Source organism: Aquarana catesbeiana, linkage group LG04 (genome assembly GCF_042186555.1).
Source record: "Aquarana catesbeiana isolate 2022-GZ linkage group LG04, ASM4218655v1, whole genome shotgun sequence".
NCBI lineage: Eukaryota > Metazoa > Chordata > Amphibia > Anura > Ranidae > Aquarana > Aquarana catesbeiana.
Window position 1 is genome coordinate 165,829,128 of NC_133327.1, and position 26,381 is coordinate 165,855,508.

General features: G+C 45.3%; 1 protein-coding gene across 1 annotated transcript in view; it reads right to left on the reverse strand.

Annotated features, from left to right (window-relative positions):
* The window catches only part of LOC141139611 (ceruloplasmin-like), a 281,017-nt gene that overhangs the window by 47,592 nt on the left and 207,044 nt on the right, over nucleotides 1-26,381 (reverse strand). Inside the window, exon 12 of the mRNA XM_073625912.1 lies at nucleotides 7,185-7,392. Coding sequence (XP_073482013.1) covers nucleotides 7,185-7,392 — 208 coding nt within the window. The remainder of the gene's footprint in view (nucleotides 1-7,184; nucleotides 7,393-26,381) is intronic.

Below are 26,381 nucleotides of genomic sequence, written 5' to 3' on the forward strand. Positions count from 1 at the left end.
TGAGACAGTTTACAGCTCTCAAACAATGCAAAGATTATTGCAGATGTTCACATGAATGAAAATGTTGTAACAGTGACCAAACATGATGTGTTTATTCTAGACTATAAAAACTAGTACACAGTGCAAAATACAATTTAGTACACAGACTGTAAAAAGTATTTTCTTCATATAGCAATAAAAAAAAAATAACAATATACAAATTTATCAAAAAAGCTAAAATATAAGACCTGGACATGTAGACGCCATAAAATATGAGACCAGAGCGTTGGTTTCTGAGGAGAGCTATAAGGCATTAAATGACTCCTTTGACTCTGTGGGGTTGATTTAATAAAGACAAGTAGGCTTTTCATTTTGCAAGGAAATTTCACTTTTTGCTTAGTAAATGAAAAAAAGCTCTGCTCACTTCCAACATTCAATCATGTGCAAGTGAAACTTGCTGTTTTATTTTCCTTGCCCATAATTGGGCATTATTAGCAAAGTACTGTTCATTTTCACTTCATTCACTAAGTTAATGCTGTACCCTGGTCTATGAGGCTACTCTGTATACCCTGGTCTGTGAGGCTGCTCTGCATACCCTGATCTGTATGGCTGCCATTTTTACCAGACTGAGACATTAGGAGGGGGTTCCGGACGGAGCCTCACAGCCTTTGAGTCTATTGTGGTGAGAGGGCACCTGCCCATGCTATATTTCTTCAGTTAAGCAGTTATCAACATACCATTTATACAGTTATTTCTTCTGCTTTGCTTTGTGGATTACAAATACTGCAGTTTAAACTACAGGCTAGCTGAAGATATCTGGAGTCAAAGAACTTTTACCATCTTCCTTTTCTGCCAAACACTGCTGTTCTACCTGTAGTTTGAACTTTGACTTACAACATAGGGGGAGCAATTGAGTACATGTGAGACATTACACTGTGTTATTGTATGTAAGGAATTTTGTATTGCAATTTGGTGTGTGTACTGAGGCATCAGTGGGGAGGTGTTTAATATAAGTATTGAAAGATATTGAATACTTATCCCATTGTACACCTGTTAACTTTATAATCACACTGGGAGTATATGTAAACAGTTCTGCATATCTGAATTAAGTGATACCAGTTGTTAATTATTGCTTGAGTTTATTCATATTGGTATTGTGTTCCATTATTGACTCTAGTAAATTTTCTGAGTGGTTCAGTCACATTGTGTGAGTTTCTCATTGCTAACATCCTATAGCAGAATGGAACCCAAGGTTTCAGAGGTAAGAGAGGATCTGCAGAGTCGGGGTAGCCAGTGGGGTATAGAGTCAACCGGCAGCCCTCACAGGGGTACCGCTACATGTATACCCTGATCTGTGAGGCTGAGCTGTATACCCTGATCTATATACCCTGGTCTGTGAGGCTGAGCTGTATACCCTGGTCTGTGTGGCTGAGCTGTATACCCTGATCAGTGATGCTGGGGCTGTATACTCTGTCCTGTGATGCTGGGGCTTTATACTCCTGGCACTATGGGTGGAAGCAAGTGGAATACATGGGACGGAGTGGGTGGAATTTAGAAGGGGTGTGGCTTATGAGAAATGGGACTGGTTAAAAATGAAGGGCGGGGTCTGGCGCCCCCCCATCCTAAAACTTCACCAGCCGCCACTGGTTGGAATACTGCCCCGTCTCTGAAGGGAGTGGGTCATGCTCTGCTTCAGTATGTCACAGTACATGTTGACATTCATGGTTCACTCAATGAGCTGTAGCTCCCCAGTGCTGGCAGCACTTACGCAGCCCCAGACTATGACACTCCCACCACCATGCTTGACTGTAGGCAAGACACACTTTACTCCTCACCTGGTTGCCGCCACACACGCTTGACACCATCTGAACCAAATAAGTTTATCAAGGTCTCATCAGGCCACAGGACATGGTTCCAGTAATTCATGTCCTTAGTCTGCTTGTCTTCAGCAAACTGTTTGCGGGCTTTCTTGTGCATCATCTTTAGAAAAGCTTTCCTTCTGGGACGACAGCCATGAAGACCAATTTGATGCAGTGTGTGGCGTATGGTCTGAGCACTGACAAGCTGACCCCCACCCCCACCCCTTCAACCTCTGCAGCAAAGCTGGCAGCACTCATACGTCTCATTTCCCAAAGACAACCTCTGGATATGACGCTGAGCACGTGCACTCAACTTCTTTGGTCGACCATGACGAGGCCTGTTCTGAGTGGAACCTGTCCTGTTAAACCACTGGTCTTGGCCACCGTGCTGCAGCTCAGTTTCAGGGTCTTGGCGATGTTCTTATAGCCTAGGCCATCTTTATGTAGAGCAACAATTCTTTTTTTCAGATCCTCAGAGAGTTCTTTGCAATGAGGTGCCATGTTGAACTTCCAGTGACCATTATGAGAGAGTGAGAGTGATAACACCAAACTTAAACACACCTGCTCCCTATTCACACCTGAGATCTTGTAACACTAACAAGTCACATGACACCAGGGAGGGAAAATGATTGATTGGGCCCAATTTGGCCATTTTCACTTAGGGGTGTACTCACTTTTGTCGCAGTTTAGATATTAATGGCTGTGTGTTGAGTTATTTTGAGGGGACAGCCAATTTACACTGTTATACAAGCTGTACACTCACTACTTTACATTGTAGCAAAGTGTAACTTCTGCAGTGTTGTCACATGAAAAGATATAGTAAAATGTTTACAAAAATGTGAGGGGTGTACTCACTTTTATGAGGTACTGTATACAGATAAGCTGTGAGCACCATTCTGATTACCCAGCCAGTGGAGGCGATGCTTGCAGAGCATTATTGTGTGCCAAGCCAGGGACCAAGCAGGCCAGCAGAGTGATGCTTGAGGAGTATCTGTGAGTGCCAAGCTAGGGACCCAGCAGGGACGCGTGGGTGACGCTTGAGGAAGATACTGAGTGGGAAGATTGGAAGAGCTCAGGGGATCCAGTGGCAAGTGGACCAGGAAGTCTAGTGAAAAACTGGGAGCTCAGTAGAGTGAAGTTCTACAATAGGAGATAGTAGAAGAAGTAAGGAGTTTGTTGCAACCTTTGTTAGAAACTGTTACAAGATTATTGCCATAGGAGACAGCGATCCTACTCATGCAGATGTGGTGTCTGGATGGGTGCCTTTCCCTGCATTGCTGTCTGCCTATAGAAGTCTCGGAGTCTGCCAATTAACATTGCATCTACTTAAGGGTGTCCTGGCCCCAACCCTCTCTCCAACAGTTCTGTTCAAGAGACAATAAATCTCTTTGCATTCAAGAAGTGTCTGGTGCTGATCAATCTACCTTGCATCACACCCACCATGCCTTGTAACCCACTCTACACAGAAGGATGTCCCTAACTCTGGAGGTCACCATTAGGCCTCTGGGGGCTCGGGACCGCGCTACATAATTTTTCTCCCTTCTGCGCTGTTCACACTTGAGCATTTTTGACACTCAACAAGCAAAAACCTAATGTTTTCAATAGCCCTTGTTCACTTCTGAGCATTCTGTCGCTTGCAGAAAAACACCTGTTGCTCAAAAAGGTACATGAGCTACTTTTTAGGGAGAATTGAGAACTTTTGTCCCCATAGACTTCAATAGAAATACCTAAGAAGCGCAAAATCTGCTTTTTTTGAGTGTTTTGTTGTGCGTTTTCTGCTCAAACAGCAGCTATCTGTCCTTTTTTCAGCAGTACCCCACACCTTTTAGTTGAAAAACGCCTGACAAAAGCTGCAAAAACATGCAATTCTGCTCCAAAAAATGCTTGCCAAAAAAAAAGCTTGAAAAAATGCTTGAAAACTTAACGTTTGTGTGAATGTAGGATAACCGCTCATCCCAAGCAGCAGATCCCATACCATGATTACGCTCATCAGTTACCTCTCTCTACTCTCCCTGCCAAATTTATGGAAAAATTCTAGCCCATTATGTTGCACTTACCTGCAAACGAAGCCCGCGATGTCTCCACTGTCCCCACTGGTGGCTGCATCCATCTTCACCCCTCTTCCTTCCAGGGGCCGTGGACTCCAGTTCTGTGAGTGGCCGGAGTTGCCTAACGTCACTCCCACGCATTTGCACGGGAGCCGCTGGTCACGACACGGGCCCTGTAAAAACAGCACGATCGTGCCCTTTTATTAGTGCGCATGCGCTGATGACAATGATAACTAGGAATCTTAGTGCTCCAATAACACACTCTAACCAGTGACTTATACCCGAGTTTTATGAACCTGGTAAATTAAACTGACAAACCTTCCTCGGTAAAAATATATAAAGTGACTGGTGCTTTAAATCCAGCTAGTAATCTAGCAATTAATATATACACTTTCTAAATTCACAAATCATAAAGTGACAATTAAATGTGCAATCTTATATAAAGTGACTGGTGCTCTAGTGAAAAAAATATATATAATCATAAACACAGTCCTTTTAAATTCATAAAAGCAAAGTCTTTTTGAAAAAAGTGACAGGTGCTCTTCAGTCGTGTTTTCTTTTATCTGTGAACTTGTGCTGGTGCTCCCCTAAAGGTGTTGCATCACCAGAAACATTCACCCCTAGAAAGGGTATTCCGCATTTACAGTATATGCCACTGTGTAGCAAATCCACACATTTAGATAACTCTCCTCTCTTTACTCCTTTGAAAGTTCAGCCCCTCCGTCTCATCAACATGCAGAAAAAGATGCTCCCATAGCATGATACCCGTGCCACTTCTCTTTTCTTGGCGAGCGGGATTGTTCTCTCAGGAATGTTCTTTTCTTCCTTGTATCTGCACCATGCAAATAGTGGTCACACCAGATACTGACTGGTTTTCGGAACCCCCCCCCCTGCACATTTTAGAGTGGCCTTTTATTGTGGCCAGCTTAAGTCACACCTGTGCAATAATCACGCTGTCTAATCAACACCTTTATATGCCACACCTGTGTGGTGGATGGATTATCTTGGCAAAGGAGAAGCGCTCACTAACACAGATTTAGACAGATTTGTGAACAATATTTGAGAGAAATAGGCCTTTTGTGTACATAGAAAAAGTCATAGATCTTTAAGTTCAGCTCATGATAAATAAGGGTGTTGCGTTTATAATTATGCTCACTGTATATAATTTTTTTCACTAGAGCACCAGTTACTTTACATAAGATTGCACATTTAATTGTCACTTTATGATATATGAATTTAGAAAGTGTATTTATTATTATTTGCTAGATTACTAGCTGGATTTAAAGCATCAGTCACTTTATATATTTTTACTGAGGAAGGTTTATCCATCTAATTTACAGTACCAGGTTCATAAAACTCGGGTATAAGTCACCGGTTAGAGTGTGTTATTGAAGCACTAAGATTCCTGGTTAAAGCGGAGTTCCACCCAAAAATGGAACTTCCGCTTATCTGGTTCCTCCCCCCTCTGGTGTCACATTTGGCACCTTTCAGGGGGGAGCAGATACCTGTCTAATACAGGTATTCGCTCCCACTTCCGGAGATAGATCGCTGCAGAATCTGCGGCGATCTACGCCATGTCCGGCCCCTCTCCCCCATCCCCCCCACTGTCTTCTGGGAGACACACAGGTCCAAGAAGACAGCAGGGACCAGTCAGGGCGTCTCGCGCATGCGCAGTAGGGAACCAGACTGTGAAGCCACAAGGCTTCACTTCCTGATTCCCTTACTTAAGATGCCAGCGCCTCCACCCGGGAGCCGAGGAACAGGTCAGCTTCGGGTGAGGACATCGCGGGCGCCCTGGACAGGTAAGTGTCCTTATTTTAAAAGTCAGCAGCTGCAGTATTTGTAGCTGCTGACTTTTAATTCTTATTTTTTTTGCCGGAAATCTGCTTTAAGGATTTATTTCACTCATAAGAACAGCGCCACCCTTACTGCCTTAAAATCATCATTCACCATACACTCCACAGGTGGTTGTATTAGTAAGGGCAGCAGTTCCATTTATAAACCCACAGCCATTTGCGCGGGCCACCCTTAACTTCTTTTTCAGATGTTTCTTAGTTGGCGCTCTGGTCTCAGCATATTAGCAGGCTAGCAGGACAGACTCCGGCAATTGTGACAGAAGCAACCACTGACTTTCACTAACCTCTTTGCCAGGTCCGGACCCCTGTCCCTTTTAAAAACACACAGAACCAGGGAATTGGACCCAGGAAAGCTCTCCAAGAAAGAACCAGTAAAGGCAATTAACACTAATGCCGCGTACACACGATCGGAAATTTGGCCAGCAAAAGACCGATGAGAGCTTTTGGTCGGAAAATGCGACCGTGTGTATGCTCCATCAAACTTTTGCTGGCCAAATTCCAGCCAGCAAAAGATTGGGAGCATGTTCTCAATTTTTCGGTCGTAAAAAGTTCCTATCCGGAAATGCGATCGTCTGTAGCAACCCGACGCGCAAAATTCCTACGCATGCTCGGAAACAATTCGACGCATGCTCGGAAGCATTGAACTTCATTCTCTCGGCTCGTCGTAGTGTTGTACGTCACCGCGTTCTTGACGGTCGAAAGTTCAGTGAACGTTTGTGTGACCGTGTGTATGCAAGGCAAGCTTGAGCGGAATCCCGTCGGAAAAGCCATCATATCTTTTTCGGACCAAAATCCCAATCGTGTGTACGCGGCATGACTTTCCCGACTGGGGCAGTGTAAAACTCCACTTGCCTGCATATACAACAGCTATTTTCCGTTCCACTGTTCTCCCCTAAACTTGATATGTCCCATTGTCACCAGCCACATCCCCACATATTCCTATCCCTGCCCTATCTAGGTACTCTGCTCCTCTTTTCCGCCACCCTGAAATACTCCCATTCTTGATATCTACTTGTAAATCTTGCTTACGTCTTCAGGATGCAGTGACCCCGTGAACCATTCTACTCCTCAGCTCAGTAAATGCCTGAATGATCCTCATTCCATTACTGAAATCTACATCATCTAAGCCCTTTCTTTTTAGTCACTCTTTAGCAATATTTACACTTTTCTGTGCATGTTTATGCTCCTTAAAATGCAAATAATTATACTTTATATCTTTATACCCCAAACCTGTCTCATTTTGTAATATTTACTATTATAAAGAAAAGCTAGTAAAATAACAAAATGCAATTACCATACTGAATACAATAACTACATTGCTAACCTATGGTTTGTTTGGGATTCTATCTCCCTCATAGATAAGATACATTCATTTAATATAACAACATATATTAAATCATTAAAAACAATAAATATACATTATAATATAGCATTTTTTTTACCTGTTATTGCTATCAGGATACATTGCATATTCCCAGTCACGGCTCGGGGAATAGTTCCAATCTATTTCTTCAGCAGCAATAAAATATGTGACAATGCGGGAGGCAGGTGATTGTTTAACACTGCTTTTGCCGCATGCATCCACCCTGTAGTGCTGTCTCATTCCGGCTGTATAATGGTCAGCAACCACACATTCAACATTAAAAACACCTGATGGGAGCACAGACATATTTTAGTGTATTACATCTACATGCCCACGTATTAAAAGGCAAAAATAGGAATTTTAACTTACCTATAAGTACAGGACACACGACTGGTATTCATAGTCTATGGGTTAAATACAGGCTACCTTCAGGTGACTGGACACTGGCAAACAATTGGACTGGACCTCCAAGCAAAATAAAGAGGGACTCTTGCGAACAGAAGCTGTGGCTGTCAAGTAGACCCTGGCAGCACACTATATATATATATATATATATATATATATATATATACTATTGGGATTTGAGCATAGGTATATCTTATTTTTTCTGCATCATCCAGGAGGTGTGACGCAGTTACCTCATCCTTCTGAGACCAAGGAGGAGAAAATCTTCCAAATTTAAATTGCTTGCACCGAAAAGCATTAGAGACAAAATGGCAGGGTTTACTACAATAAATTGAATAACTCCCAAATCTTCTGCCTTTAAAACTGCACAGTGTGCTACACACTGCTGATAGTGTTTTAAAACCAGAAACTGGTGTCAATGTACAGGGAAACACTGTTTTATCTTGTCCACAACACTGGGCCTACTAAAGGTCCAAGCTATGAGGTGGGCATATATCTGAAGGGTATCATCAGAATGTGGGAATCATAGAAATGGACCATGACTCTGGATGTTTATAACATCCTCCAGCATGTTGCAGTTCATGTCAAGATGAGCCCCTAACAAAGGATCCAGTGCCTGAAGCAAACATTATAAAGTGAAGGTAAATTGGATATCTGGCGCTCCAGGAGGCAATGCCCTTAGTTTGTAATAATGTACATTTGATTAGTCAGTCTTTAGGTAAAAACAAAGTTGAACCACGGTAAGGGGGTGATTTAAAAAGAGGCAGCCATCCTCAGAGTGTGTCCAGCAACTCTGCAAAAGATATAAAAGAAACAAGGGGGGGGGGGGGGGTGCCTCTCTAAATGTAGTATTAAAACAGTATCATTTATTGCACAAGATTAAAAACACTTACAAGATATAAGTGGGAGTCATGCTGATCATAAGTATGTAGTCCTGGCAGTTCTACTGTGTCCCACAGGCTCCTCGCACGATCCGGGTAGCTGGGAGAGGTTCTGGTGTGATGTGCTGAACAGCTGTACATTCAGGAAAACCTGGAAGTAGTCAGATCCATGCTGTCCAGCTTGAACAGGGAGAGGAAATGATGTCACCAGCAGAGGGCGGGAGGAAGGGGTCAGGACTGTCTCTGTGGAATGAAAGGCTACACACTCACAGCTCTTTCTACTGGCCTGTGTTGTTCTCTGGAGGAGAGCATCATTAAAGACACCCTCCTGGGCATGACATCGGCAGCCATAGAACTACAACGGTCAGCAGACCAAAGGCAATGGGATGAAGGAATTTCGGAAAAATAGTAGATTATAAATAGTTTGGCTTGCAAAGGTTGACAGCTGATGCAAAACAGAGCACATACTGAGCTAAAAAAGGCCAAAAATCAAACTAAGGCTGGGTTTCCACTAGTGCGACTCATCATGCGACTTGGGACTGCAAATTCGCACGACAAGTCGTTCCCCGTGATTTCCAATGAGTACCATTCATATCTGTGTGACTTCAAATCAGTCCCTGTACTACTTTGGTCCCACTTTAATGCGACTTGAGGTCCATAGAACTTAAGAATACACAGGCATTGTTTCCAATCGCAACAAAATCCTGTTCAAGCTGGACAGCATGGAGCTGGCTACTTTCTGGTTTTCCTGAATGTACAGCTATTCAGCACAACATCACACCAGAACCTCTCCCAGCTACCTGGATTGTGTGAGGAGCCTGTGGGAAGCAGTAGAACTGCCAGGAATACATACTTATGATGATCATGACTCCCACTTATATCTTGTAAGTGTTTTTAATCTTGTGCAATAAATGATACTGTTTTAATACTACACTTAGAGAGGTGCCCCCCCCCCCGTTTCTTTTTGTATGTTTTGCAGAGTTGCTGGACACACTCTGGGGATGGCTCTTTTTAAATCACCCCCTTACCGTGGTTCAACTTTGTTTTTACCTAAAGACTGACTAATCAAATGTACATTATTACACTACTAATACTACAACTAAGGGCATTGCCTCCTGGAGCGCCAGATACCCAATTTACCTTCACTTGAATATTGTGCCCATTCTCTGTGCTGCGCCACTTGGAATCCCCTGATTAACTGTCCACCTATGTTTCACCCTCGTTTTTTTTTTTTTTTATATATATAGTTTTTTTGTTTTTTTTTTTAATTTACATATGGTTGCATTATTGTTGTTATAATGGAGCTTATTATGAGCATTGAAAGGGCAAAATATAATATATTAGACAAATGTTTTTCTTTGTTTCCAGCCCATTTCTTCAGCAACTGTCCTCTCCCTTTGGGTCATCTATTTAAATCCCTGTGCACCACATTTTGTAAATTAGAGGACGTAATTTTTTCTGCCAACCAGCAATGGTGGGATGGCTTTTTTCTAGAACAATACCTCCTCCACAAAATTACTCCTAGAGGACTTCGAGTCCTCAAGCATTGCTCCTTTTTAAACCCAGATTTGCTGAAGGATTGGGAATATATTTCCGAATTGTGTACGGAAAAATGGATGAAGGTTATCATTTCACAAAGAAATAGGAAATATGAGACCCTCATCCGAAAGATTAACCACTTAAGGACCGAGCCTCTTTCTGAAATTTGTTGTTTACAAGTTAAAAACAGTCTTTTTTGCTAGAAAATTACTTAGAACCCCCAAACATTATACATTTTTTTTCTAACACCCTAAAGAATAAAATGGCAGTCGTTGCAATACTTTCTGTCACACCGTATTTGCACAGCGGTCTTACAAGCGCACTTTTTTTGGAAAAAATACACTTTTTTTTAATTAAAAAATAAGGCAACAGTAAAGTTAGTCCAATTTTTTTTATACTGTGAAAGATAATGTTACACCGAGTAAATTGATACCCAACATGTCACGCTTCAAAATTGCGCCCGCTCGTGGAATGGCGACATACTTTTACCCTTAAAAATCTCCATAGGCGACGTTTAAAAAATTCTACAGGTTGCATGTTTTGTCTTACAGAGGAAGTCTAGGGCTAGAATTATTGATCTTGCTCTACCGATCATGGCGATACCTCACATGTGTGGTTTGAACGTGTCTCTCCCCAGAATTACTTTGGATCATCGTTGACTCCTTTGTTTATTGGGCCTCTTGCCATGCTGAATTTTGATACTGTGGAGAGAATTTTCCTTTGCAGTTGGCAGAATTCGTTGTCGCAGTTTTCATGGCCTACACTGGCTGCTGGTATTACCTGAGACAATTTGTTTTAGGCCCCTTCATTCTTATCATTCATGTATGGGGAAACAATGTAGGGCATTACCGGCCTGTAGATTCCACCTCCTCTATTAGGTATAGTATTGCTCCGTGTTGTGCCAGTTTTACCTATCTATTGTTTGGTCCAACATTGTTCCCCTTTTCTGGCTTTGACCGTCACAAACTTTATTCTTATTTCTAGTTCTTCTTTGGAGCTGATTCGCTGCAAGGTGAATGCCTAGGTTTTCAAATTTGTCCATAGGATTGGTGGCATTGTTGTCTGCCGCTGGGGTCTTGAGGGAGATAACAGTATTTATTAAGACCTGATGGGGTTAATTTAAATGGCCTAAATATGTTCACCTCAGCCTACAATTTGGTGTCGAGCAGGTGTTGGCTGCAGTGGGGCACTCGTCATTGTACCACTGTATTGCGTGTGGCAGTTTTGACCTTGCCAGCAATTGACATTGCTTTATGGGCTATGCCCTCAAGTTAAATTCTGGGGTCAGTCTAATGCCTGTTTGGCACTGATGGTAAGGACAGGCCCCTAAAGGCGCATACACATGATCGGACTTTCCGACAGGAAATATTCGATGACAGGCTGTTGGAGGTAAATCTGACCATGTGTATGCTCCACCGGACAATTGTTGTCGGACTTTCCGCCAACAAATGTTGGCTAGAAGGTTTTCAAATTTTCCGCGGACAAATGTGTGTTGTCAGATTGTCCAAGCATGTGTACATAAGTCCGTTGGACAAAAGTCCAAAGTACATACACGCATGCTCGAAAGCAAGGACGAGCTGGAAGTGGTCGGCCTTGTAAAACTAGAGTTCGTAATGGAGATATTACATTCGTGACATGGCAAATTATGAAATCTCTCAATGCAGCGCATTCTTTTCTTCTTTATAATGGTATAATAATGAAGCTGCTTTGCTGGTGATATTGACAGAGTTCTGCCAAACGTATTTCTTTTTTTTTTTCTAGTGATCTCCAGAATAATTTTTTTTTTCTAGTGATCTCCAGAATAATTTTAATAATTTTTTTTTCTAGTGATCTCCAGAATAATATTTTTTTTTCTAGTGATCTCCAGAATATTTTTTTGGGGGTCAAGTTGTGACAAAACCATTATTATCTCGTATTTTTGAAGCTCAAAGATACAACTATGTTGGTGTCCCTTGTTAATTTGACATTGTATTTTTGAAATGTCACTGATTATTTAACTCCTTCATGCAGCATAAAGGGGTTAATTAACACTGACACTGGTGCCACTAATGCAACACAAAGGGGTTAAGCAACTACCACTAATGCAGCAGTGACAGTACATTAACCCCCTTCATGCTGCATATTACAGAAATACCGTTTGTGATCAATTAACCTCCCCTCAGCCCCCCCCCTCCCAATAGAAAGAGTTCAATAACTCATCTGCAGACAGTTACATAGTTACATACTTAGTATGTGAGGTTGAAAAAAGACACAAGTCCATCAAGTCCAACCTATGTGTGTGATTATATGTCAGTATTACATTGTATATCCCTGTATGTTGCGGTCATTCAGGTGCTAATCTAATAGTTTCTTGAAACTATCAGTGCCCCCCGCTGAGACCACCACATGTGGAAGGGAATTCCACATCCTTGCCGCTCTTACAGTAAAGGACCCTCTACGTAGTTTAAGGTTAAACCTCTTTTCTTCTAATATTAATGAGTGGCCACAAGTCTTGTTAAACTCTCTTCTGCAAAAAAATGTTATTCCTATTGAGGGGTCAACAGTACGGTATTTGTATATTGAAATCCTATCCCCTCTCAAGCGTCTCTTCTCCAGAGAGAATAAGTTCAGTGCTCGCACCCTATCTTCATAACTAATATCCTCCAGACCCTTTATTAGCTTTGTTGGCCTTTTTTGTACTCGCTCCATGTCCAGAACATCCTTCCTGAGGACTGGTGCCCAGAACTGGAGAGCATACTCTAGGTGCGGCCGGACCAGAGTCTTGTAGAGCGGAAGAATTTTTGTTTTATCTTTGGAGTTGATCCCCTTTTTAATGCATGCCAATATTCTGTTTGCTTTGTTAGCAGCAGCTTGGCATTGCATGCCATTGCTGAGCCTATCATCTACTAGGACCCCCAGGTCATTTTCCATCCTAGATTCCTCCAGAGGTTCTCCCCCCAGTGTATAGATTGCATTAATATTTTTGCCACCCAAATGCATTATTTTACATTTTTCTACATTGAACTTAATTTGCCATGCAGTTGCCCACCCCATTAATTTGTTCAGATCTTTTTGCAAGGTTTCCACATCCTGCGGAGAAGTTATTGCCCTGCTTAGCTTAGTATCGTCCGCAAATACAGAGATTGAACTGTTTACCCCATCCTCCAGGTCGTTTATGAACAAATTAAATAGGATTGGTCCCAGCACAGAACCCTGGGGGACCCCACTTACCACCCCTGACCATTCCGAGTACTCCCATTTATCACCACCCTCTGAACTCGCCCTTGTAGCCAGTTTTCAATCCATATACTCACCCTATGGTCCATGCCAACGGACCTTATTTTGTACAGTAAACGTTTATGGGGAACTGTGTCAAATGCTTTTGCAAAATCCAGATACACCACGTCTATGGGCTTTCCTTTATCTAGCTGGCAACTCACCTCCTCATAGAAGGTTAGTAGATTGGTTTGGCAAGAACGATTCTTCATGAATCCATGCTGATTACTGCTAATGATACCGTTCTCATTATGAAAATCTTGTATATAGTCCCTTATCATCCCCTCCAAGATTTTACATACTATTGATGTTAGTCTAACTGGTCTGTAATTCCCAGGGATGTATTTTGGGCCCTTTTTAAATATTGGTGCTACATTGGCTTTTCTCCAATCAGCTGGTACCATTCCAGTCAGTAGACTGTCAGTAAAAATTAGGAACAATGGTCTGGCAGTTACTTTACTGAGTTCCCTAAGTACCCTCGGGTGCAAGCCATCTGGTCCCAGTGATTTATTAATGTTAAGTTTCTCAAGTATAATTTAAATCTGTCCTCTGTTAACCATGGAGGTGCTTCCTGTGATGTGTCCTGAGGACAAACACTGCAGTTTTGGTTACTGAAGCCCCCTGATTCCCTTGTGAAGACTGAGGAGAAGAATAAATTCAATACCTTTGCCATCTCCCCATCCTTTGTAACCAGATGTCCTTCCTCATTCTTTATGGGGCCAATACGGTCTGTCCTCCCTTTTTTACTGTTTACATACTTAAAGAATTTCTTGGGATTTTTTTTGCTCTCCTCCGCTATGTGTCTTTTATGTTATATCTTAGCTGTCCTTATTGCACCCTTACATTTCTTGTTGCATTCTTTATAAAGTCTGAATGCTGATGATGATCCCTCAACCATGTATTTTTTGAAGGCCTTCTCCTTTGCTTTTATATGCATTTTTACATTGGAGTTAAGCCACCCAGGACTTTTGTTCGCTCTTTTAAATTTATTACCCAATGAGATGCATTGGCTAATGCCCTTATTTAATATGCTCTTAAAGCAAACCCATCTCTCCTCCGTGTTCTTTATTCCTAAGATTTTATCCCAATTTATGCCTTCTAGCAAGGTTCGTAGTTTAGGGAAGTTGGCTCTTTTGAAATTCAGTGTCTTTGTATTCCCCTTTTGTTTCCTATTTGTGTAATTTATACTGAAGCCAATTGACCTGTGATCGCTGTTACCTAAATTGCCCCGTATTTCCACATCCCTGAACAGGTCTGTATTGTTGGTAATCAGTAGATCCAGTAATGCTTTATTTCTAGTTGGTGCGTCTACCATCTGACCCATAAAATTGTCCTGCAAGACATTTAGGAACTGGAGAGCCTTAGATGAAAGCGCGGTTCCCTCTGCCCAGTCTATGTCTGGATAATTAAAATCTGCCATTATGATAACACTTCCCATCCTTGCTGCTAATCCAAATTGTGATAGGAAATCTGTCTCCCCTTCCTCCCTCAGGTTAGGGGGCCTATAGCATACTCCCAGTATTATTTTCCCCTTAGCTTCCTTTGGAGCTCTACCCATAAGGATTCCACCTCCTCCCTAGCTCCCTTAGCGATGTCATCTCTCACATTCACTTGCACATTATTTTTGATATATAGGCATACCCCTCCCCCTTTTATACCCTCTCTATCTTTGCGATAAAGGGTATACCCTTCAATGTTTGCCAGCCAATCATGAGAGCTGTTGAACCAGGTCTCTGAAATTCCCACAAAATCCAAATCCTCCCCGTATAACAGTATCTCTAGTTCACCCATCTTGTCCGCCAGGCTCCTGGCATTGGTGAACATGCCACGTAGTTTAGACTGGTCGCATATTGTGTGTTCCGAGATTGCAACTAGGACTTGCTACTATATTTACCTTGGGTTTATGTGCTTTGGTCAACCTACCACTAATGCCCCCAATACTACCCTCTGGAATATGTTCCGCTGACTATCTCTACCTCTGGACCCTCCCCCCCATCACCTAGTTTAAAAACCCCTCTAACTTTTTGGCCATCTTCATTCGCAACTGATCTGCACCCTCCTCATTTAGGTGCAGTCCGTCCCATCTATAGTACCGGTTATCGACTGAGAAGTCGGCCCAGTCCTCCAGGAACCCAAACCCCTCCTTACTACACCAGCACTTCAGCCACTTGTTTACTTCCCTAATCTCCCTCTGCCTTTCTGGTGTGGCTTGATGTACCGGTAGTATGTACCTGAGAATACTACCTCGGAGGTCCCTTTCCTCAATTTAGCTCCTAAGTCCTTAAAAACGGTCTTTAGGACACTCCATCTGCCTCTGACTTGGTCATTGGTGCCAACGTGCATCATGACAGCTGGGTCTTCCCCAGCCCCTCCCAGTAATCTGTCCACCAGATCTGTGATGTGCTGAACCCGAGCGCCCGGTAGACAACATACTGTTTGGCGCTTCAGGTCTTTGTTACAGATAGCCCTCTCTGTCCTTCTAAGAATTGAGTCCCCTGCCACCAGAATCTGTCTTTCCTTACCTTTCCCTTCACTTCCCCCCCACTCTCACTGGAGGAGTTCTTCCCCTGGCAGCTAGGAGAGTCCCTCAGCTCCAGCAGTGCTGGTCCCTGACTGGTTTCACCAATGTCACTCAATGGAGCGTACTTATTGGGATGCTCCAGCCCTGGATCGGCCTCCCTGGAACTTCCCCCTCTACCCTTCCTGACTGTCACCCATCTACTCTTCCCTAGTGCCTGCACCTCTTTGTCTCCACCCGCCTCTGTGCTGGCCCCTGCCAGAACCTGCCGTGTACGTTCCTGGCTCTCCTTTAATATGAACGGATTTCTCAGTGCTGACAGTTGCTTCCCCAGATTCAGAACCTGGGCTTCCAGGGAAACAATGCACTTACATTTTGCACAGCAGTATTCATCCTCGAACGGATGATCAAGGAACGCATACATGCTGCAAGATGTACAAAGAGTCGCCTCTCCACACCCGCCGGGCATCGTACCTATTAAATTTAATGAGGATTGGTGATTATACCCTGTCCAAATTACCTAACAACTAGCTTCCTGACACTAATATTCAAGACAATACACAGGTACTCAACAAGACAATACACAGGTACTTGCAGACCTACGTGCACTCGCAGAACTACGTGCACTCGCAGAACACATGCAGAACTACGTGCACTCGCAGGCTACTCGCAGAACTACGTGCACTCGCCGACTGCTCGCAGAACTACGTGCACTCGCAGAACTACATGCACTCACAATACACAAGTATACAGTACACAATACACAAGTACTAACGATCCATACACACTACTCAGACAACACTCAGGTACTCACACTACACAGGTACTATGACCCCTGTTATAACCTCCTATTTTCAACTCTGGTTTTTAACTCACCACTTAGACCAGTTCCACTAACTCTGGTTTTTAACTCTCCACTTAGATCAGTTCCACTAACTCTGGTTTTTAACTCACCACTTAGACCAGTTCCACTTGGACAGAGTTCCAGCAGACTCAAAAATGAGCAGGCTCACAATGAGATCTACACGAAGTTATATAGGCCTCAAGCACCTGTGAGCAATTAACCACTCCCCTTAATTAGTAGGCTGAAGGAAGCAAAGAAAAAAAAAGTTGTTTAAAAAGTGTCAGAAAAAGGTGTTAAAAAGCTACAAGGAAAAGCCCCAAAAAGAACCTAAAAATGCAACCCAGCAATCACCAGCAGTCAAAAAGCAAGACTTGTTCACTCTCCACTCAAGGTCCCCACTGTTTAGCTTCCAGCCAGCAGTCTGGTTGGAAGCTAAATCTGCAATCTGCTTACTTGTGTGATGCACTGCTTGGCTCCTCCTTCTCTAGTTTGCACTCGCAGGTCGCAGCTGCGGCAGGCAGCAGTGCCTTATGCTCCTCTCCCAGTCCGCGGGGACTAGGAAGCACCTGTCAGGCGGAGACTACTCCACCTGACAGGGAGGTGAAGGGCAGGGCTGGTCTTAAGCTTGCGCCGGGTGCAGGAGCGCACTTGGCACATGCTGCAGCTATTAGCATGTAGCGTGGCCGATGTGTACAGTTAGTGTATGTGTCCAGCAAGGCTTTAGCAGCATGCTGCCGGCACTTCTCCTGCGCCCCCCTTCCTCCAGTAAATGGTGCCGCCCGGGGCATCCGCCCCTTTCACCGGCCCTGGCTGTGGGTAAATAGTTTGGAAAATGTGACTTTTATTTCACAGCAGGTCTGTTTGTGGACAGGGTCTGCTGTGCCCATGCACGTGGGGTACCACCTCGCCTGAAGGCATGCTTACCAATGCCTGGGACCAGGCGGAGGCTGCGGTCATGTGAGAAGCCAAACATTAAAACCATCCCCAACTCAGAGCCACCTGTGTGCAGCAGAACCACTCCCCCACAAGGGTTATTAGGTTCTTTTGCAGAACCGGTGGTGCCATTCACTTTGGAATTGTGTGCAGAAGTTGATTGGTGTGGTGGATTACATTTATTTGGACTTTTCCTTTTTTTTCACATGGTTTTTATATGAAATATATTTACTCATGAATTTATATTTATTAAGCACTTTATTTATGAAAGTGTATTCATGAGTTAATTAGTATTTTATTTTTTGTTGTTCATTTAAAGGGACAGCAAACCTTTATATAGTATTTTGTCAAGTTTGTCATATCTAATGCCCCTATAGGTGGAAGGGTGCTGCAGTTCTAATTTCACCTATTTTAGTTCACTTAGCGCAAGGATATACAATTTGGGGTTTTAAATATACAGAGTTCCTCTGTAAGATGTTTTGTCCCATGTCACTACACACTTGTGTTGTGTAGCTGTATCAGCCAAATGATCAGACCAGTGGTGATATGCAAATTCTACCTTACTAAACAATAGTAATCAACATAACATTGCATAGGGGATATCATATGAGCAGGGGAGTATAGTATAAAACAGTAAGGAACACAGCAATGAAACATATAAGAACAATTATACAAATGGCCAATAGATGGCAGTAGAGTTCATGATTTCAGTTCAGCTTCTGAGAGATAGAAGACAATTATTTCTAACATGTCCACCTTATGAAGGATGGTCTTGGGAAGCTCATGGCTGTGTGCATCTGGGTTGGCACAAGCTTCACACTAGCACTGCTGCTGTTGTCTTCGGTCAGGAGGTTCTGGTGGCTGAAGATAGGGCCACCCCACTGCATTGGCAGCCTCTCCAAATGGACTGTAGTAAAGTTCTCTCCGGTGACTGGGGCTTAGATAGATGCTGCGTGCTCTTGTGCTCACTGCTGGTGGCCCGCACACCAGACTTAATGGGGGAGAACCCACCACCTGGTGACAGCTCACTTGCTCAGTCACTGCCTGGTAGGGTTTCTCTAAGCACAGGAAGCAGGGAGGAGCTGGAATTTATATCCCCTGGGCGTGTCCAAGAGCTCAGGGGATGCTGGGAGCCCAGAGGATTGTGGGAGTTTGAACTAAAGGGACCTGCAACCTGACTGTAGATAAAGGGGCACTCCGCCACACTTGTAACTGAGATATTTGCATTAGGAGGGACACGCTGAGCCTGCGTCCACTCCACCAGTCCATCGCCTACTGCAGGGCTGCCCAACCTTTTGAGGAGCGAGGGCCACTTTAGCGACTTGGTAACAGGTCGCGGGGCACATTGAGCGTAGCAGACAGATAGCAGGTCTGTGTCCACTCGGCATATGTAGAGCAGACATAGATGCAGCCTGCTCTACCCTAAGGGCCCTCTGATCTGCCCAGACAGAAGGGGACAGATCCCCTTCTGTTTTTTTAAGCAGATCGGATTGCAGATAGGCAGTTGTAAGCAGACACAAGTCTGATAACATCTCCCGCTCTATAGAGGTGAATGGAGGGTACGATTGGGTCTGTCTGAAAAACAGGCAGACCCGATCGGACCGATCGTGTGAAAGGGGCCTAAGGCTGCTTTCACACTGATGCACAGCGGTTTACCTGCATTTCAACTGACCTCAATCTTCACTTCTTCCTCAGGATTCCTGCAACTGGTTGCTGCTGTCCCCCAGGTGGTTATAACTGGTGGCTACTGCTGGCTGTCCTCCAGGGCTGATACTGCTGTTGGGTACTGCCGACAGGTGCTGGTACTGCTGGCTGGTACTGCTGTTGGGTACTGCCTGCTGGTACTGCTGGCAGATACCGCTGGCTGGTACTGCTGGTTAGGTCCTGATACTGCTGGCTGGTACTGGTACTGCTGGCAGGTACTGGTACTGCTGGCTGGTACTGCTAGTTGGTACTGCTGGCTGGTACTTGTACTGCTGGCTGGTACTGCTGGTGGACACTGGTACTGCTGGCGGTTACTGCTGGCTAGTACTGCTGGCTGGCACTGGTACTGCTGACTGGTACTGCTGGTGGGTACTGGTACTGCTGGTTGGTACTGGTACTGCTGGTGGGTATTGGTACTAATGGCAGGTAGGGATGAGCTTCAAGTTCGAGTCGAACTCATGTTCGTCTCGAACATCGGCTGTTCGCCGAACAGCGAACAATTTGGGGTGTTCGCGGCAAATTCGAAAGCCGCGGAACACTCTTTAAAAGTCTATGGGAGAAATCAAAAGTGCTAATTTTAAAGGCTTATATGCATGGTATTGTCATAAAAAGTGTTTGGGGACCTGGGTCCTGCCCCAGGGGACATGTATCAATGCAAAAAAAGTTTTTAAAACGGCTGTTTTTTCAGGAGCAGTGATTATAATAATGCTTAACGTGAAACAATAAAAGTGTAATATTCCTTTAAATTTCGTACCTGGGTGGTGTCTATAGTATGCCTGTAAAGGGGCGCATGTTTCCCATGTTTAGAACAGTCTGACAGCAAAATTAAATTTCAAAGGAAAAAAAGTCATTTAAAACTACTCGCGTCTATAATGAATTGTCGGTCACACAATACACATAGAAGTTCATTGATAAAAATGGCATGGGATTTCCCTACAGGGGAACCCCGAACCAAAATTTAAAAAAAAATGGCGTGAGGGTCCCCCTAAATTCCATACCAGGCCCTTCAGGTCTGGTATGAATATTAAAAGGAACCCCGTGCCAAAATTTTTAAAAAAATGGCGTGGGGTCCCCCCAAAAATCCATACCAGACCCTTATCCGAGGGGGAGACGAGAGAGCGGCCCCCCCTCGAACTATACCAGGCCACATGCCCTCAACATTGGGATGGTGCTTTGGACCCCCAGATCCCGGCCCCCCCTGTGTGAAATGGTAATAGGGTACAAAATTACCCCTACCATTTAACAAAAAAAGTGTCAAAAATTTTAAAAATGACAAGAGACAGTTTTTGACAATTCCTTTATTTAAAGTCTTCTTCTTTCCATCTTCTTTGGGTCTCCTTCCTTCCTTGCTTCCTTCTTCCTTCGGTTTCTTCCTCCATCTTTTTCTTCCTCTGGTTCTTCCTCCGATCCTCTGCTTCATGCTCTGGTGTTCTCGTCCGGCATCTTCCTCCGCGGCGTCTTCTTCTCCGCTTCGTTCTTGGGCCGCTCCGCATCCATGGGAGGCTCCCACTGTGTGACGCTTCTCTTCTTCTGACACTTCTTAAATAACGGAGGGCGGGGCCACCCGGTGACCCCGCCCCTCTCTAACGCACAGGGACTTGACGGGGACTTCCCTATGGGTTTCCCGTGATGTCAGAGGGGGCAGGGTCACCTGGTTACGTAACGGGTTACCCCGCCCCCCTCTGATGTCACGAGGAAACCCATAAGGAAGTTTTGTTGTCAGACTGTTCTAAACACGGGAAACATGCGCCCCTTTACAGGCATACTATAGACACCCCCCAGGTATGAAATTTAAAGGAATATTACACTTTTATTGTTTCACTTTTAGCATTATTAAAATTACTGCTCCCGAAAAAACGTCAGTTTTTAAAACTTTTTTTTGCATTGATACATGTCCCCTGGGGCAGGACCCAGGTTCCCAAATACTTTTTATAACTTGCATATAAGCCTTTAAAATTAGCACTTTTGATTATTCATGTTCGAGTCCCATAGACTCTCCCATAGACGATGTTCGTGTGTTCGAACAAATTTTTTGCCTGTTCACATGTTCTGGTGCGAACCGAACAGGGGGGTGTTTAGCTCATCCCTACTGGAAGGTACTACTGGCAGCTACTGGTACTGCTGGTGGGTACTGGTACTGCCGGCTGATACTGGTACTGCTGGTGGGTACTGGTACTGCTGGTGGGTACTGGTACTGCTACTGCTGGTGGGTACTGGTACTGCTGGCTGGTACTGGTACTGCTGGTGGGTATTGGTACTGCTGGCTGGTACTGGTACTGCTGGTGGGTACTGATACTGCTGGCGGGTACTGCTGGCTGGTACTGATGGCTGGTACTGGTGACTATTACTGGTGGCTGATACTGGCACTGCTGGCTGGTACTGCTGGCTAGTACTGGTACTGCTGGCTGGTACTGCTGGCCGGTACTGGTACTGCTGGCTGGTACTGGTACTGGTGGCTGATACTGGTACTGGTGGCTGGTACTGGTGACTGGTGGCTGATAGTGGTGACTGGTACTGGTACTGGTACTGCTGGCTCTGGCATTGCTGGCTGCTGTCCAAGATTGTGGGTTCCTATGCATTAGTGTGACAGAAGCATGCGGCTGCAGTAGAGAGCAGAGCCGATGCTTCCTGTCACAGGCGGAGTACATTTGGTATCACTCCGCCTGTGAAGGAGCCGGCGCTATACAGGAAGCATCGGCTCTGCTTCCTCTAGCGGCGACATCATTCTTCGCGCTGATTTTTGAAGGTGGCGGGTCGGGAACCCGTGATCTGGGCTTTCTGACCCGCCATCTCAGAGCAAGACGTAGCGGGCCACATCGGAGGGCACCACGGGCCACATGTGGCCCGCGGTCCAGCGGTCGGGCACCCCTGGCCTACTGTTACCACACTTCCAGTAACAGAATGAAGCCCTGCCATGCACATAGCGCAGACCTCATTGTGCACTTATTAAATCTTTTCTTCCTGTACCTTAGGATCAGGTCTTGAATCTCCTTAACACTAGTCTGCTCCCGGTGACCGGGGGAAAAGGGACTGCTAAAGGGAGGCAGCCAGCGCATTGACCCCCTTGCTACCGGAGAACCTGTCACCTAACAAGGTAGCTTGCCAAATGACTGGTTGCTGTTGTACTCTTCGGTTACCCCTGGCAACTACCTCCTCTTTACCTGGCTGAGTTAACCCTTTGTAGTGATGTTACTCATACCCCATAGTGCTTTTCCAAACCCAGGTTCTTTAGGATACATAAGACCCAACATGCACCCCTTTGAACAACTTCGGCCTAAGCTCAAAGCAATTGGAATAACCTTACTGGAGATTTGGCATAACAGTTGCAACAGAGGAAAACATCTTTTCCCTAACTAAACCTATTTGTGGCTGTCCCAGCATACCTCCATAGGAATAGTCCTTAAGGGTAAAATCCATGAATGAAGAGTCCAAAAGACATTGTCCATAATGATGGTATCCCGATGAGTCAGTGACCCCTGAAGTGGACAACAAGTCCCAGCGACTCTATTGTTCTTGTCTGTCACATTAGCGTGCCCCCCAGGAACTCAAGCCCCTCTTCCTTTTATATGACACAGGATAGGAGGACGGACCCCAGAAAACCCGCAAACTTAGCCCGGAGAAGGCGGTAAAAACATTAACCTCTTCTCCCGGACCTGGGCAGCCAAACTAACTCACAGTTGGCAACCTGCCTATATGTTTGCAGCTCATTATAAAAAAATTTAAAAATAAACAAACTGTTTCCTGATAGACTTCATGGCAGTCTATGCGTGGGTTAACCCCGCCTTCTCTACAATGCTATAGGACCCCACTCCCATAAATTTGAGTTCACAGCCAAAGACTGCGTTCCTTTTTTGTCCTCCTCGTTGGACCTACAAGCAATGTACTCACGTTTACGGATGTCCAATCGATCCAGGTTGGTGCCGGGCATATGTTCTTAGCAGTGTCAAGATAGCCCAGGGCCCAGCCATGGCAGGGTGCGTGGCTCCAGGCCTTTACGTCCAGTGGTGGGAACGGCCTTTGTATGCCCAGGCGTGGAGGATCCACTGGTAAGGTCTGAAGATACCTCCATGGCAGCAGTTTGTGTATATGTGCCTCTTTTCTTTCTTCCCCTCATGCGCCCTGTCCCCTTTGTTTTGTTTTGTTCCCTCTATGGTGCCTGGAACGCTCCTGCCTCCCAGGACACAGCTCCCCCTCTCGGATCGAGGCTCCGTCGCTTCCGGTGCGCAATCCTCGGACGAAACCGAGGCTTGGTTCCGCGCATGTGCAGTGCGGCCGGGGTCTCGGCGGCCGTGCAGGCACTCTACGGCGGGTCGCCATTGCGAAGGCGCAGACCGGACACGGCGGTGACATCACTATGGCGGGGATATCTAAACCCCTGTGAGCCCCTGTCACGTTGGGGATTACTGTGGGCAGTTTGCGGCAGGCACCAGGCTCTCAGGTTAAGGTAAGCTCCGGCCTGGGGGTATGGTGCAGGGGGGGGCGGCGGGCAATTTGTCAGAGGCTTCGCCCTTGTTTCCCCACTAATTAAGGCGGTCAAAGAGGCCCTTAAGGGATAGATCCTTCCACTCCCCCAGCTAAGCAAAGGAAGTTCTTTAACACCTGGGGAAGGAACGTCCCAACTTCCCGGTCCTTTCCATGTGAAGTAAAACCTCCAGATTATACCCCTTCAAGGCAGAGGCAGTGAAACATCTGGAAAACGCTCCCCTCGTAGACACAGCACTGATGCGACTGGCCAAACACATCACTCTTTCCTTAGAGGATGCTGTATCCTTCAAGGACAGGCTTAAGAGGAGAACAGACCAAGACCTCAAGAGGATTTACAGGCTAGCCGGTATGGCTTGCAAACCCACCTTGGTGCTCGCGGCCATGTCCAAGGCCATGGAGGCCTGGACAGAGAATGTGGACTCCGTGCTTAGGGGAGCCTCAGAAGAACTGGCCAGCAGTCCAGGAATTGAAGCTGACAGCTGCCTTCCTGGGGGAGGCTTCGATCGACCTTATCTGCCTACTGGCCCAGACTGTGCTGTCCTCAGTCACGGCTAAGTGGGCCTTATGGTTACGCCCTTGGCTCACCGATCCAGCATCCAAACAAGCCTGGTGTAGGATCCCCTTTGAGGGGCCCTCATTGTTCTGCAACAGGCTGGACAGTGCTATAGCCCAGACCACGGGTGGGAAGTCGGGCTTCCTGCCTCAGGATAGGCGTCTGCTCGGTCAGAAGAGGCCCCAGCGCAGAAGACGCAGTACTAAGCAGTCAAGAAAGGCACGCTCTTATAGGCCCGGCCGAGACTTCAGAACGAATTGGAGCAGAGGGCAGGCATCCTTCCAAAAGCCCGATAAAAGCCAGGCGTCCAGTGGACGTGAGTCGGCTAAGTTGTTTTAAGATTGGGCCTGTCCAGGCGGGTCGGGGGGGAGGCGCATCTGCTTCTCTTCCAGCAGGTCTGGGTAGCCTCAATCTCGGACTAATGGACCATCAAGACGGTCTCCACAGGCCACACATGGTCCTTTACCAGTCATCCTCCCCCCAGATTTATTTCTACCCTGCTTCCACGGTTAGAAGAAAAGAAGCAGGTGTTACTGTCCTACGTGGATTCGCTGTTAGCACAGGGAGCAGTGGTGCCTGTCCGGAAAGGCGAAGAGTTCCATGGGGTATACTCCCCTCTCTTCTTGATGCAAAAGAAAAACGGTTCATGGCGCCCGTGATAGACCTAAATTATCTAAACAGGTTTATAAAATATGAAAGATTCAAAATGGAGACGGTCTACCATCCAGCAAGCGGACATACCCCGTTGGGTTGTGGCTCATCGGAGCACCCCGACACAAGGGGCCTCCAGACCTTTATTCTGAGTCTGGAGGCATCATCCCCCTTGGGCCGCAACACTTTATGCAATTGTCAGGACATTAAGTTGTCCTGTACATGCGCACTAGCTTTCAGCCATCTTGCCAGAAGTTGCTGCCCTCTTTGTGTATCGGCGGCTCTGTCGACGCCTGACGTCACTGAGTACATTACACGGTGATGCCGGGTGCTGATTCGGCCAAAGGACCGCCTATCGTGGATTGTCACTGCTCGACAATTAGGCTGCAGATGTCCGGGCGTGCCACCTGGTTGGGGCTCGCACGGTTCATCTGTCAGCCCTTCAGTGCAGGTGCACAGCATTGGTGGGATAATCAGTTAAGCCACCCCCACCCTATCCCCCATATATACCTGGCATGTTGCAGCAAATCACTTGCTGCACAGCCAGGACATTCGTTCTACCTCTGTCATTTGGAGACTATTGGTGGTCTAAGGTACGAGATGCATTTTCATGAGTCGGCTTTTTGTTCCTCTGCTTATACCTCCTTATATATTGCTTTTCCTATTTGATGAATGTAATGCTAGATCAATGCACTATTGGGGTTATGCAGCATATTTCCACACTGCAGGGGGGTCACCTTCTTTGCGTGCAGTCTCTGCTCAATACTGAATCTATGAACAACTGCAGGTTTCCCTTGCATACTATTTCGCCTACTTCTTATGCATCTCTACTATTTGAGGTTCAGTCTAACAGATTGACTTCCGCCTTTTATACATACATTTTCTTTCTTTTCCGGCTTATTTACGCCCCTCTTTCATCTACTTTCACTCCGGCAGGCATTCCGCTTTTGGCTATCCCTGTGTGCCCTGATTCGCCGCTCCCCTGCGGGGAAGATGCCCGTTCCAGCCATTCACATACTCTCATAATACATGCTGTTTGGGAATCTCTTAAAGACCTATCGTGGGGGAATATTGGTCTGCTGCCTCCAATTCTCCCCACTGAATCTTGTTATGTGACTTAGCATTTTTTGAGGCGTGAGGTACCATCTATTTTCAACGGGGCTGTGAACTATCTTAAAAGGAACATATGACCTGTGAGTATTATGTATTGCAAATGCTTGCTTTTCTCTGCCATGTTGAAACCAATTATCACACCAATTTATATCTGCCTACTAGTTAATTTATTTACTCATATGTATATATCTCCAATAGAATTATATCAGAATGCTTCCATTTAACCCCTGAGGAAGGAAATGAACATATTATCAATTTGCCCTTTGGTCTTTGTTTCGAAACATGTTGGGATTTGTTGCGACCACTACCTATATTTGACTTTATGTCTAGAATTTTGTGTGTCTCAACATCTAGCAGCTGTTATATTCTAATCATGTGTCCCATTCATATGTTTT